Below are 13,795 nucleotides of genomic sequence, written 5' to 3'. Positions count from 1 at the left end.
CGGCTCCTTAAAGCACGTTGCCCGGGCAGATCGCCGGAATAAAAGCCTTCTAGGGTGGCCCGTCTGAACCTGCAAGTTGGGGTTAGGTTTTAAAGCGGTGCGACGGGCAGGTTGGCTTCTTCCCATGCTTTTTTTTTTTAAAGTGGCGCTTGAGTAGCTGATGACGGATATGTTAGGATCCCCTTCCACGTTTCCGGATCAGATTTAGTAAATCTGAAGTGTGGGATCTTTCTAATTCGGTTAAGGCTGCCTTTTAGCTGCAAGCTGTCTACCACCGTGGGCGAAGCACTGAATCCAGTCTCTAAAAGAGATGAGAGACGGTATGGGACATAAAATAAGGTCTGGGCCTCATCTACAGTTGGTGTCTTCTTGTTTTAACCCGTTCAGATATTTGGTTTAAGGATGTACAGATAGTAGTATTATTTTTTGTAATCAGTAACGGGTGTGCACCTAAGATTGTCCTTATAAAATCAGAAAATTCATGTTAAAATACATGGAGGAGCATGGTTGTCTTCAGCTTCCTATTTAGAGGTATGCTTAATGCACCCTGAGTTTCCCCGTTATGAATGTACTAAGTAGAACATTAAGTAGGGTTGGGCCCTGTTACTACCTGGAATGGAAATGGCGTGAAATTTCAAGAGAGTAGTCAAAAACCACAAGATTAAAGTGGAAGTCTGCCTTCATGCTTTTTTGAAGAAAACTTCATGATTTGACTAAGAGTCAAAAACTCTTTAAGGAAATTTTCACTCATTACAGACCTAAAGCAGTATAATCAGTAGTGTAGGTGCTCAAATTTGCAAAATGACTTTTCTAGCAAAATAGCCATGTCCTATAGATTCATCCACCTTGCTAATGGAAAAGCGAACACTACTTTATGATATCCTCTTATGATTGTCGTAGTTTGACATCAGTTGGGGTTTATTTGGAAATCATAGCCTAGTGTACATCAGGACATGCTATATGTTATGGGATGGTTGTCATGGAAGACACTCTGTTTTTGTTTGTAGATTCTTTGAAGGTTTGTCCAAAATCTAAGGCGTTATCATTTGTAGAGCAGGGTGTCAAAGTCACATCACATGTGACTTTGCCTCATCCCTAAACTAGGGGTGGGCATGGCCAGCGCATGACGCATCCAGTCCATGGGCCGCGAATTTGAAACCCCTGTTGTAGAGTATTGGCTTTATTTCAAACAGCTTTTGTTGGTTACAGAAAGCTACAAATTGTATTCAGACTTTATAACATTTATATTCAAATGATAAGTATTTATATTCAAATATAATGCAATTTTTATTCAACTCTAACCTTTGCATAGTAGATTATGGCTTTCAAGGTTAATTGAGTAACTCAATCTCTTTTGGTGAGCAGTTAAGGCATCAGGCTAGAAACCAGGAGATGGTGAGTTCTAGCTCCACCTTAGGCACAAAGCCAGCTGGGTGACCTTGGGTTAATCTTGTTCAAACCTAGAAAGGAAACAATGCCAAACCGCTTCCGAAAAACCTTGCCAAGCAAACTACAGGGATTTGTCTAGGCAGTCTCCAAGAAGCAGACGTGATGAGTAGAAAAGGGGAGGGGGAATCTCTTAAGTAAATAAAGTACATTTTTCTTCCTTCTCCTGTCCCAAAAAAATTTTCCTTAATGATTGTGGCAGAAATTGATACTATAATCTGTGCTGTATATACTGTGTGATGTTATTTATTACTATTTTGACTCCTGATGACTACCTGGACAGATAGAATTTTGAAAGTGATTTGCTGGTATCTTCTTTCTAAGGTTGAAAGAAAATAGCTCAAAATCATTGAACTATTTTTATGCTATTTTCTTGTTTTAAACCAGCATCTCTTAAAACATTCTTGTTTTAAACCACCACCATTAGGCCAACTGGCTCTTTTGTATAATTCTTCTGGGTTATATAAAATACATCATACATACTTGGTATCGGTTTAGCATGAGAAAAACAGGAGGACATGGGTAGTTTTTCTTCTGAAACATTACTGTTTTAAAATTCTGTCAGCACAACAATCTTAATCATTTCCTTGTTGAAACAAAAAGGCAATGGAAGTTCTGGTTGAGGGAATGAAATAAAAAATAGATTGGGGATGTGCTCAAACAGAGCTTAAAATTAAAGAAAGGCCTTTTGGCTGTATGTGTTTGGGATATATATTTAAGTGGAACTGCTCATCACTGGGTACAGACTAAAGTAGTATTTTTAGTTCGGCTTTCTTAGTCAGTTTGGCCTTCTCATCTTTTTAAATCCTTATGAATATAGCAACCGGGTTGCCTTTTTTAAAGACCACAAAGCAGTAGAATCTGAACATTTTTGCAAGTTCCTAAAGTGGTGTTTATAAAATTTCTGAATAAATGAATAAAATGTTTTATTTATCTGAACATTCATAACTCTACTGTCTTAAGGAAAGGTGGACTATATATGCAATTTGATAAATAATCTGACCATAATCATTGCACCTGACTGGATATTTTTTCTCATAAACCTGAGTGTTGATTCTGTTGGAAAATTCTTATCACTTTCAGATCCAGTTTAGTTAGCCAGTTTAATGTGCAATTAAACTAATGTGTAATTAGATTCTAGTGATGCTTCAGACATGAAAGCCAACTGGATGACTTTGTGGCAGTCAATTTTTCTCAGCCCAGCCACCTCACAGAGTTGATGTGAGGAAATTAGGAGGTAGTTGTATATACCAGTGGTGGGTTTCAAATTTTTTTACTACCTGTTCTGTGGACATGGCTTGGTGGGTGTAGCAGGGAAAGGATACTGTAAAATCTCCATTCCCACCCCGCTCCGGGGGAAGGTTACTGCAAAATCCCCATTTCCTCCCAATCAGCTGGGAATTGGGAGGCAGAGAATAGATGGGGGTGGGGCCAGTCAGAATTTTTACCACCGGTTCTCCGAACTACTCAAAATTTCCACTACCGGTTCTCCAGAACTGATCAGAACCTGCTGAAACCCACCTCTGGTATATATGTCACCTTGCGTTAACAAAAAAATGATAAAAATCTGACTTCCTGTGGCTCCGCTGGTTGTTGAGGACAGTCTTTTTAGACCGCCAGCCCTGGATCATATAAAGCCGCTAAGACAGCAAAAATCAGCTGTCTAGCGGCTTGGAAACCTTTCCCTCGGGTGAAGAGGGAAAGGTGAGCCATCGGGTGGAGGTAAAGCTCCCCCTAAAGCACTAGGAATGATCCTGGAGGCTTGAAGGGGAGAGCTCCCTTGGGAACCCGAAGAGCTCCAGATCTAGGACTCCTCTGTCTTTTTTGGCAGAGCAAAACGACCACATCTGTGATCAATATTGAGTTTAAATGGATTTTTGACTTAACCAGACAGAGCAATATCAGGAGGCAAGGCAAGGTAGATGTAAGTACCAGACCTCAACCCTGTGTGTGGATTCCGTTTGAGAAGAAAGGAAATGGCGTCTGAGTATAATGGGCGTGAAAGTGAAAGTCAAAGAGGTGTTTATTAACACCGTTACAGTTTATAACTTTGCTTAAACTTGCTGGATTTACGCTTATATGAAGAAAATATAAAGCGAAAGCTGGAAGGATTATACAACTGACCTAAATTATTTTAAATACTGTGTTTATGGAAAGACTTTGCCTTTTTTCAAATTATAAAATTAAAGTAAGCTGGCTTTTGTAAAAATACAGCCTGCTGTTTTCAAGGAAGTTGGAGCGCCGTTAGTTCAACTATATGAATTACAAGAGGAGCTGAAGGAATTTCTGAAAGCTCAAATCTCTGTTCGGGATAAAAAAATTAAGGAAATTGAGGAGAAAATATTGAAAATTAAAGACTTTGTTGCAGCTGAGGATGAAGAGATAAGAGAAGAAGTGCTGGCAGCATTTAAGACTCTGGTTGAATACACAAAACAATTGGGTGAAAAAGTAGAAGAGATGGATCAAGTTAATTCGAACTTAAAAAGCAAAATAGAGGTGTTTCAGACCAAGGCAGAGAATATAAAGCAGTTGGATGATAGAGTTGAAGAAATTAATCAACTTAATTTGGACTTAAAAAATAAAAGACGGAGAGAGCAGAAGAAGAGTGGGTTCTATTGCAATACAGAGTTATGGAATTTGCATTGAGAGTAAGAGGTTGAAAGAAAATAAACGAGAGGACTTAAAAAAGATCTTTGCAGATGCTTTTGCACAGCTGATTGGACAGAAACCAGTGGACTTTGAAATCCAAATTGAAAAAATTTACCGTGTTAATTCATGGGTTGCAAAGCAGAGACATTTATCAAGAGATGTAGTAATTTATTTTACATCCAGGAAGATTAGGAATGAAATTTCACAAGTTTCTTATAAAAATAAAATTCAAATATTGGGACAAGAGGTATTGGTATTGAAAGAAATTCCTCCTAAAAAGTTAAGAAATAGAAAAGAATATGCTTTTTTGGTTGATCAGCTTAGAAATCTTCAGATACAGTACAGATGGAATGTACCAGCTGGATTAACAGTAAACTATAAGGGAGGGAGATATTGTCTTAATACAGTTTTTAAAGCAAGAGATTTTTATATTAAAGTATTGAAGGTTGGAAGTTTGCCATTGTTAGAAGTTAAGATGAAAGGAGAGGTGGGAATGCTTAAAAAAGGGGAAAAGGAAGCAAAGCAAATACAACCTAAAATTGGGGCTGTAAATTTGGGAGAAGAAACACAGAAAGCCGTAGGGAAGGATCAAAGTATGATTGTAACTACTAAACGTAAACAGCAAGGAATAAAGAAGTAATATTTTCAAATGAAAAGACTTTCCTTTCATGGGATAGGATAAATTATAAGCGATATTTCTGAATATAAAAAGTAGAAAGAAGTTATGGATTGTATGATAAATGGGGTGTAAATTGTTTAGAAAGTTATGGTATAGGGAATATGGGGAAGAATATGAGGTAAATGTTAAATTTATATAAGGAAAGATGATGTTTATTATTATGTATGATGGATATATAAATACGATGGATTGTAAGGTATACTGAGGAATAATTTTTGATATTACAACATTGGAAGATGGGATATTGTTTATTACAGAAGATTGGACTTTAAATTTAATGGACTTAGATGAGAAGGTAGAATTATCACCATATTTGAAAGATTATTTTTGAAAGATATATATAATGGAGATTGGAATAACAAAATACTAAATAGCTTTTAAATGAATAGAAGGTAATTGTATTAGTATTAATATTTTTCTTTTTCTTCTTTTTTTATGAAAAAGGGGAGTTGAGGTTCAAGAAGAGGGATGGGAGTTTATGTTAATTAGCATATTTTATTTATTTATTTATTTATTCACATTTTTATACCGCCCTTCTCTGAAGACTCAGGGCAGTGTACAGCAAGTAAAACAACAATAATCCAAAAACCATTTAAAATACCATAACAAAATTAAAAATTAATTAAACTGCTGTATACTTAAAACTATTAGGTAAAAAATACAAAAGATAAAAACCCCTGTTAAGAAACCCGCTAAAATCCCCAAATATTAAAATCAATAAATCAATCAGGCCAGCCCCGCTTGGTGAAAAAAGAAAGTCTTGAGCTCGCGTTTAAAGGTCCTAAGATCAGGGAGAAGACGGAGTCCCACCGGCAACTCATTCCACAGACCCGGGCCCCCACAGAGAATGCTCTTCCCCTGGGAGTCGCCAGTCGACATTGGTTGGCTGACGGTACCCTAAGGAGGCCCTCCCTGTGAGAGTGCACTGGACGCACCGGACAATGGGAGGTAACTGGCGGCAGTTAGTTTATGATTGTTAGATACAATACCCTGTATTTGCTCTGGGAAGTCGGGGGGGGGGGGAAGGGATGGCGGGAGGAGAGAGGGGAAGGATTAGAGTTGGGGGGGATGTATGGGGGAAAAAATCTTGTAAAATTTTTTCAATAAAAAAAATGATAAAAATCTAATGAATGATCATTAATTGGTGTGAACATCCTCCAGATGTTTTGAATTACAGTCCTCAATAGGGCCAGTCTATATAAAGTAATAGTTGAAATTGAGATATGGAAAATCTAGGTCATCCAATTCCACAGCAACTCTAATTAAAACACAATATTAAAAACAAAGTAACAACAATAAAGGAAAAAAATAGTAAACACTCAAAAAGCATCAAACCAACGTCTCAATCATATATCATTCACACAAGGAGCCATCCATCCAATCTAACTCAGTGTCTGGGATAAGTGCCATGTTTTAAGTGCCACCTGTTTGAAGAAGGCTAAAGTAGAAGCAGGGTAAATCTCTGGGGTGACATTGTCCAGAGTTGTCCTTGATTCAGATTATATGACTGGATCAGAAAAATTAACCTTTTGAGGTGCTATCAATAAGTGGCATAATATATAGTGGACTAGTAGTAGCTAATAACAATAATAATAAACATGCATGCTCAAAATTCTGCTTACATCCATTCAAAGGTTGATCTCTTCCTTTTATCCTTTTCAAGGGCTTGAATAAACATTTTAAGATAATGAAGGTTTGGCAGGCATGTAATAGAGAAATCTGGAAAACTTAAGAAATAGCCTTTTCTGTTCTGTACAGAGTTTAAAAATAGAAAGCCAAAAACAAAGATCAGAATGGTGGCTTGGATTGAAATCAAGCAAGGATTATGAATCTTGTACTACAAATACTGTAACAATGGATTGTAAAATATAGCCCTTAGATCTTAAGTCTTTTCATTTGACGCTTGACCTGACACCTAATACTATAAAAATGTTGGCTGTCTCCTTCATTCAGGATATAGCATGTGTTTACTTTTGTGGCTACAGTTTCAATGTGTGCATGTGTGGTTTTTGAGTCACTTTTCTCTCTGCTTTGAAAGGTAACACCCCAGTCATCCTAGGTACCAATGAATGAGGCGTATACATGCAAAGTATCAGCTGAACTGCTTGATTTAATCTAGTTTATTGGTTGCTTATCTTAACTGGTAATTGTTCTGTGTCTAAGAAGCAATATTTCAATTTTGAACTTAATTCCAGTGTACCATATAAGATAACCTTATCTGTTTGCAGTTTATTCAGTTTGGAAACACCATGGAAGCTGTTTGATGTATTGGCCACATGGCTAGTCATAAAATATTGCAGAGCTGCCCAGTCACATACTTAACTCTTAACAAAGCCATTCATATCAATTTGGCATTAAAAAGTTTAAAATTCAATTCCATAATCCAGCATTGTCCCGGTAAGTTTAAGATTATAGGAGTGATAGTCTTAACAGATACAGAAAGTGCTAGGTTGAGAAGCTACAGTGGCATGTCTAGTGTTTTTGATTGCTCCACAAACAGCTCTGATTAAAAAGATAACACATTTTACAGTTATTTGAAGATTCACTAAACTGCTTTGTCAAAAATATCTACTGGAACATTTTTGTTTTTTATACAAAGAGTTTTTGTTCTCTTACTTAAGGCTTCACATAACAATGATCATGTGTCAAATCTCCTCTTATTGCTGCTTGGCCTCTTGCAAAGCCAAAGACAGATGTGTGAAGGAATCATTGGCAGTGGGACATTTTGGGAGGTTTGAAATATATTTCATTTTAACAGCTCTAAACTACCATTAGCTTCATTGGCAATTCTTCAGGTTCTAACATTACAGTGTGAAAGAGAAATACTGGTACTATCAGAATAAACTATTTGTAGTTCAGCGTTCTGCTGTGGAGTCTTTGGTACTCTCTGTCCTTGGTTGTTTTCTTGCAAACATTTCATTACACAACATCTTCAGTGCTAGAAGGGAGTTGGATTTGCTCTCTGTTTATATACAGTGGCTTGTCATATCAGAGTTGATGGGAGTATTGTTTTCTTCTTGGTAGTTCCTTGATTAAACTATTTACTGTTTGATTGTCTGAGGTGGTAGTTCCTTCACTGGGATATTGTTTACTGCTTGATTGTAGGTCTGGTGTTAGTAGTCCCTGTTTGGGTGTTGATTGCTAATGGGGAAGTATTCTGGTCCTTTTGGGTTTTTTTTAGCTTTTTGATTATCATAAAGAAAACAATACTCCCACCAATTAGGTAATGAAATGTCTGCAAGGAAACAACCAAACTCAGCACCAGGAATTCCAAGGAGGAAATATTGAGTTACTTTCCCCATACCATATATCATATGCGTTTGTCATGTCCTATTTTATTAGTATTTTTTAAAAATATCTGAATCCAAAATGTAATCTTTCCACATACAAAACTTAGTTCTAGATCATTCCTCTCCAGTTGGCTGGGGAATTCTGGAAATTGCAGACCTCTTATCTTAAAATTATTAAGATTGAGAAACAGTGTTTCTAGCAGCTTGGTCAATATAACTGCTGCCTTCTGTACTGTTTCGTATTCTTAACAGCATCCCTTTAGAAAATCCATACAACTCCCAAAGTATGATCTCATCATAAATAATGTAAACGCATTGTAATAGATTGGCAATTTCTAATTACCCCCAAATGCTATTTAATTTGTCATTTCTGCAGGAAGTGCCCACAAGGTCAGGCTTTTCTTTGGACTGTGTTGGGCCTAAAATTAGCATTTTATTAAGCATACAGTTATATTTAAAAGGGCTAGTTTGGTCCAGTGATTAAGGCACCAGGTTAGAAATCAGGAGGGCGTGAGTTGTAGTCCCACCTTAAGGCACTAAGTCAGCCAGGTGACCTTGGGCCAGTCACTATTTCTCAGCCCAGCCTACCTCACAGGGCTCTTGTTGTGGGGAAAATAGAAGGAAGTGTGGTGTATTAGATACATTGCTGCTTTGAGTTACTTACTGGTATATAAAAATAATAAAGCTAGGATATTAAATAAATAAATAGGTTTTCTAACTTCTCTTTATCCCGTATAGTACGTCTGCTATCAGAATTGTGTCAATTGTATCTGCTGTCCTTGCAACCTGTATAATCTTGTCTGATTTATGGATGAAAAAAATATTTGGTGCACTGACAGATATATCCCAAGTCAATTGACAGCAAACGTGCTGCTATATTTCTTTTTATGTAATGTGTTCTTCTCCTTAATGCTTTTAATTTTAAATAAAAACATAATACAAACTGAAATCCATCCAGTAAACACTCTGCTCCATTCAGACTGAATTAAAGGGTAAAAAGGAAAAAAAAATCAATTTTTTATTCCTTCCCTTTGCTTCTAACAATGGGTCCATTACACCAGGCTCATCAGTGGTCTGTTCTGGCTGCGGTGTCATCTCTGTCCTTCGGACATCTCTAATTTGCCATTTCTTACTCGGAATGCATTAATCTAATTGGGTTCAGTTGGCTCCATGTCACTCAAATTGATGAAAAGTGGTCTTGATTTTTAATTTGTCAGGATGAAAAGAAGTTTTAGGTACATGGTTCAAAAACATTTTTTGTGTAGGGACTTGGCGGTAATGCTATTGGAGTAGCAACTATAATCATTTTTTCGTATTGTATCAGTGGGGGAAAAAAGTCTGTCTTCCATCACAAAGTAATTGTGAATGTATTTGACATACTGCCAATGAGTTAAATCCTTCAAGGCAAGGGGATTGCAACTTTTTTAGCTACAAACTATTGTTGCTTCTTTCAGCAAAAATTCCTGGAGGTCATTAATTGTTGTAGTAACTTAGCTTACAAGTATTAATACCTTGTTTCCCCGAAAATAAGACATCCCCTGATAATAAGCCCAATCGGTCTTTTGGGTACATGCACTAAAATAAGCCCCCCCCAAAAAATAAACCCTCCCTGAAAATATTTAAATGCATGCGCAGCTGGTCCCCACCATTTCCTCTGGTTTCCTCCACGCATCCCAAAATAATAAGACCTCCCCGAAAATGAGGTCAAGTGCTTATATCAGGGTTCAAAAAATATAAGACAGGATCTTATTTTTGGGGAAACACGATATAAGTCAGAATGTTTTTTTATCTGTGGTTGGGACTTCTTTGGTCTGAAAGGCCAAAGCAATAAACAATTGATAACATATCATATCCAGCTACCCCAATAGCTGATGCTTAAATGTATCTATTTGAACAGTTTATATATGAATTAAGAGTTGGAGTTGTTTATGAGAAGAACTTAAATCCTTAAACTTGAAGTGTTAATACTTTGCCTTTCAGTTTTTATTTGCAAACGAGAACTCATACGAGCCTTCTTGCTTGATCTGGTATTTTTTCAGCTTTGGGATATCTAAGATGTACTTAATTGGCCCATGTGATATCTGAACCACTAAACAGAATATAATAATGTAATCCTGAGCTGTGTTTTTTTGAAAGATTGAAAAATCTCATCCATGGCAATTAGAAATAGGAAATTTATCACATTTCTGATAGTTTGGTAGATCAAAATATTATTTACAAACTTCTTTTTTAACAGGGGTTCTTTGAATGCTATAAGCACCCACTAACTAGATTCAGACAAAACAGCAAGCCACAGTTTGATTAGCTATATTCAAAACTACTGGTGTATAAAACTTGTGCTAAGTCATAATGGGTTGCGTACACCAGTGGCTACGTTTCCACAATTTGCTAACAAAAAAATCAAATCATGTTACTAGCTATGAAGTATGTTAATCTAGGCACTTTCCAGTTAACTTCATTCTTCCTTCATTCTTATATATAAACAATTCTGAAACTTTGGTTTCACATTAAGATGTAAATGATTTAATTGATTCTGGTTTAGGATGTTATATGACTGTGTTCATTGTGCATTTTAAATCATGATGTATGGCAGTGTTTTTATGGAAGCCCTGTTGATTTATTCAGTAAATTATAGCTTAATCAATGCTTGCTTAATATGTACCTAACTAGTTTTTGACTTGAAATGGCAGGGTTACTTTCACAAGGAGATTGAGCATAGTTTCCTTTGGGAGGTAAAATGTAAGTGCCCTGATGTTTTGAACATCTTAATTGTTCCTTGTGGACTTTAACATTTAAAGTCTTCTGTTTAGGATGTGATTGCTTCGCTGCAGAATGTTAACTTTGATGTCATGAATACTAAATTAGAATAATAATAATAATTTCACATATACTGTAAAAAACATATTGTCAAGCTAATAATCTATGCTTTGTCTTATATACGAGAGCTATGTGGGTTCCAAAACCTGCTTCTACAAAAACACTACTTTTGAATTTCCTTTTTCCATTTGAGACAACATAGTCAACATACTGCAGGATGTAGGCAGAAGAACTGTGTGTACCTGTCCCTGGGATAAGGTTAGCATTTATGCTTGCTGGAGTTGTTGTCTTTTTATAGTTTCCCTGCCACTATGCAAGGAAAATTCAGAATTACGGGAGTGCTCGATAAAATATTTTGATCACAGGGAAGCCAAATTGAATTTCTCCATTTCTTTAACCCAACTTTAAAAAATGGGTATTTTTCAACTATTCAAGTAAAACATAATGTGCCAAGTATAATATTTCAAATATGGATGCAATAAAATATTCATATACTGTGTTTTCCCGAAAATAAGATCCTGTCATATTTTTTTGAATCCCAAAATAAGCGCTTGGCCTTATTTTCAGAGAGGTCTTATTATTTTGGGGTACGTGGAGGAAACCAGAGGAAATGGCGGGGACTGGCTACACATGCGTTTAAATATTTTCGGGGAGGACTTATTTTCAGGGGGGCTTATTTTAGCGCATGCGCTCAAAAGCCCGATTGGGCTTATTATCAGGGGAGGTCTTATTTTCGGGGAAACAGGGTAAATCCAAAATGGGCTGTTTCAGAAATAAAATACTAAGAGGACAAATTTTATCTATCATCTACAACTCTTAATGGCAGATACCTTACTTGCAAAAGTGCCTGCCAGCTCCTTCTACCAGAAATTAGGGCGAAGTCTCGCTCATCTCTTCTTAAGCAGCCAGCGGGAAATGTTTTAGGCCAGCGAGAGAAGCGGTGTACAGTTAATCCTTGATGTACAATTGGTCATTTAGCAACCAAGAGACCCTATGACAGATTCCCCCCCAATGCTACATATCATTTAGTTTCAAAGTTGGCAGTCACTTTAGTACTCTATAGGATAGGTCCCCTGCTTATCCTATCTCCCCTACCTGCCCTCTTCACTGGCTCCCCACAGGCCTTGGACCTGCTCCCCACTGAACTGGGTCGCACACCCTCCCAGCCCCTCTCACCTATCACATACTTACCTTTGGAAGAACTCTGTAGCTCACAAGCAAGGAGGGCAGGCCTAAGCCATGTAGCCATCGAGGAGACAAAGGTGAATAAGCAAAGTGATTGTGGTCTTGCCTCCCTTAGCAATCCTCATGGCTTGTATTGAGGACTACCTGTTATCTATTCCTCCAAGACTTTCATATTAAGCATTGGTTAATGTGTTAATACGAGCAGAGCAAAAAGCACCATGCTTTAAATTATCTTTTTTTTTAAAAAACAGGGAAAAGGCTCCAGGAATGGATTAGTGTCATCTTATGTTTCTCCTTGATGTCTTTCAACTTCTACAGACTTCTCTTTTGCCTGAGACTGGAGCATGCCTTCTCAATTATTGTTGGTATATGTAAGTATGCATTAGTTTTTATGCAGGTTGGAGAGTAATTTATATGCTTTTATTTATGCTATTCTTTTATCAATTTATATTCTGAATTGTGCTTGTATTTATGCTGTTTCCTTTCTCTTGACATAAGCAGCAAGGTAAAAATGAATAAAAACTTAATCAAAAGTGCCCTAATTAGAAAAGGCACAATAGTTAAAAACATAAAGTAAAAGCAATATGATCCAGGACATTGGATTTTGCCCCCAGAGTATTTCTAAGAGAAATGACTCATTAAAGCTATGTGTGTTGTCCTACATATAGAAATAAAAAATGGAAGATGAAGATTTGCTCATCTAATATACAGTATTTATTCCATACCCTTCAATAATTTCTTCAGAGTAATTGTCGTGTCCCCCTCCCCCTCCGACAACCGGATCAAGGAAGTCCGTATCAAACGTGGCAACGAAGCCTGTGCAGCTTTGCCAAATTCCTTCGAGATTTCTCAGGGCAGGCAGGAGTCCAAGTTGTGACTTCAGCAAACTAGATGAGACTTTGCTTGACTCAAGGTTGGAATGCCAAAAGCAGGTCCTTTATATAAGCTGTGGGGTGTGGCTCCATGACTCAGTATTTATCCAGGCCTGCCCCACCCTTCCTTCTGCTGGCATCGCCTCTCAGATCTCCGGAAGCGAGGATCCTCCCACTCTGAATTGTTTTCAGCTCTCTCTACTATCGGCATCTGGGAAAGGGAGGGGTCAGAGGGAGCAGGTCCGGGTAATTGCACCACTTGGCTGACTTCCTGCTCTGACTGCTGCATCAAGGAACACACACTGTATGAGTGAGCTGTATTGGGTTTCTGTTTTCACTCCTTGACTCCTCTCTGGGCATGGGGCCAGGGCCGGGGGCTGGAGGCATGACAGGCCGTTCATCTTCATTATCAGACTTGGAGCCTGATAACAGGCCCGGGAGGGGCTGGCTGAGGAGGACCAGGCACAACAGTAATTTAATCTTTTTAAATATCTTACAATCACTGGCAACTGCTCATAAATGTTTGTATGTAAGTTGGGATCTCAAGTCTATTTGTTACTCAAAGTGGATTATTTTTTTCCTTTTGAATGGAATTCAAAGGGTGCCTCGGCCTTTCTCTTTAGCCTGAAACTAAGGTGAAGATAAATGGGTTGTTCCATTGACCTAGGCAAGGAGATCTAGATTTGCTCCAACTAAGAACTTTGTACTATAGAAGCAACACAACTCTTATCAAAAAACAAAAATAATGCAGTTTGCTTTAAAATTGACCAGAAGCTTCTTCCAAGTTATAATTTGCCAAAGCCAAGAGTAGCCTTGAGAAGGATATGCAAGTTTAAGAAAGTCTAGTCTTCTGTGAT

The 13,795-nt window shown here is 37.4% G+C and overlaps 1 protein-coding gene across 2 annotated transcripts in view; it reads left to right on the top strand.

Annotated features, from left to right (window-relative positions):
* Window positions 1-13,795, top strand: part of LOC131194218 (ubiquitin-conjugating enzyme E2 variant 1) — a 69,950-nt gene that overhangs the window by 609 nt on the left and 55,546 nt on the right. For both annotated transcript variants that reach the window (XM_058174962.1, XM_058174955.1), the window contains exon 2: window positions 12,318-12,437. In XM_058174962.1, coding sequence (XP_058030945.1) covers window positions 12,318-12,437 — 120 coding nt within the window. The remainder of the gene's footprint in view (window positions 1-12,317; window positions 12,438-13,795) is intronic.

The sequence above is a fragment of the Ahaetulla prasina genome, chromosome 3 (genome assembly GCF_028640845.1).
Source record: "Ahaetulla prasina isolate Xishuangbanna chromosome 3, ASM2864084v1, whole genome shotgun sequence".
NCBI lineage: Eukaryota > Metazoa > Chordata > Lepidosauria > Squamata > Colubridae > Ahaetulla > Ahaetulla prasina.
This window is presented reverse-complemented; position numbering and strand designations above follow the sequence as displayed.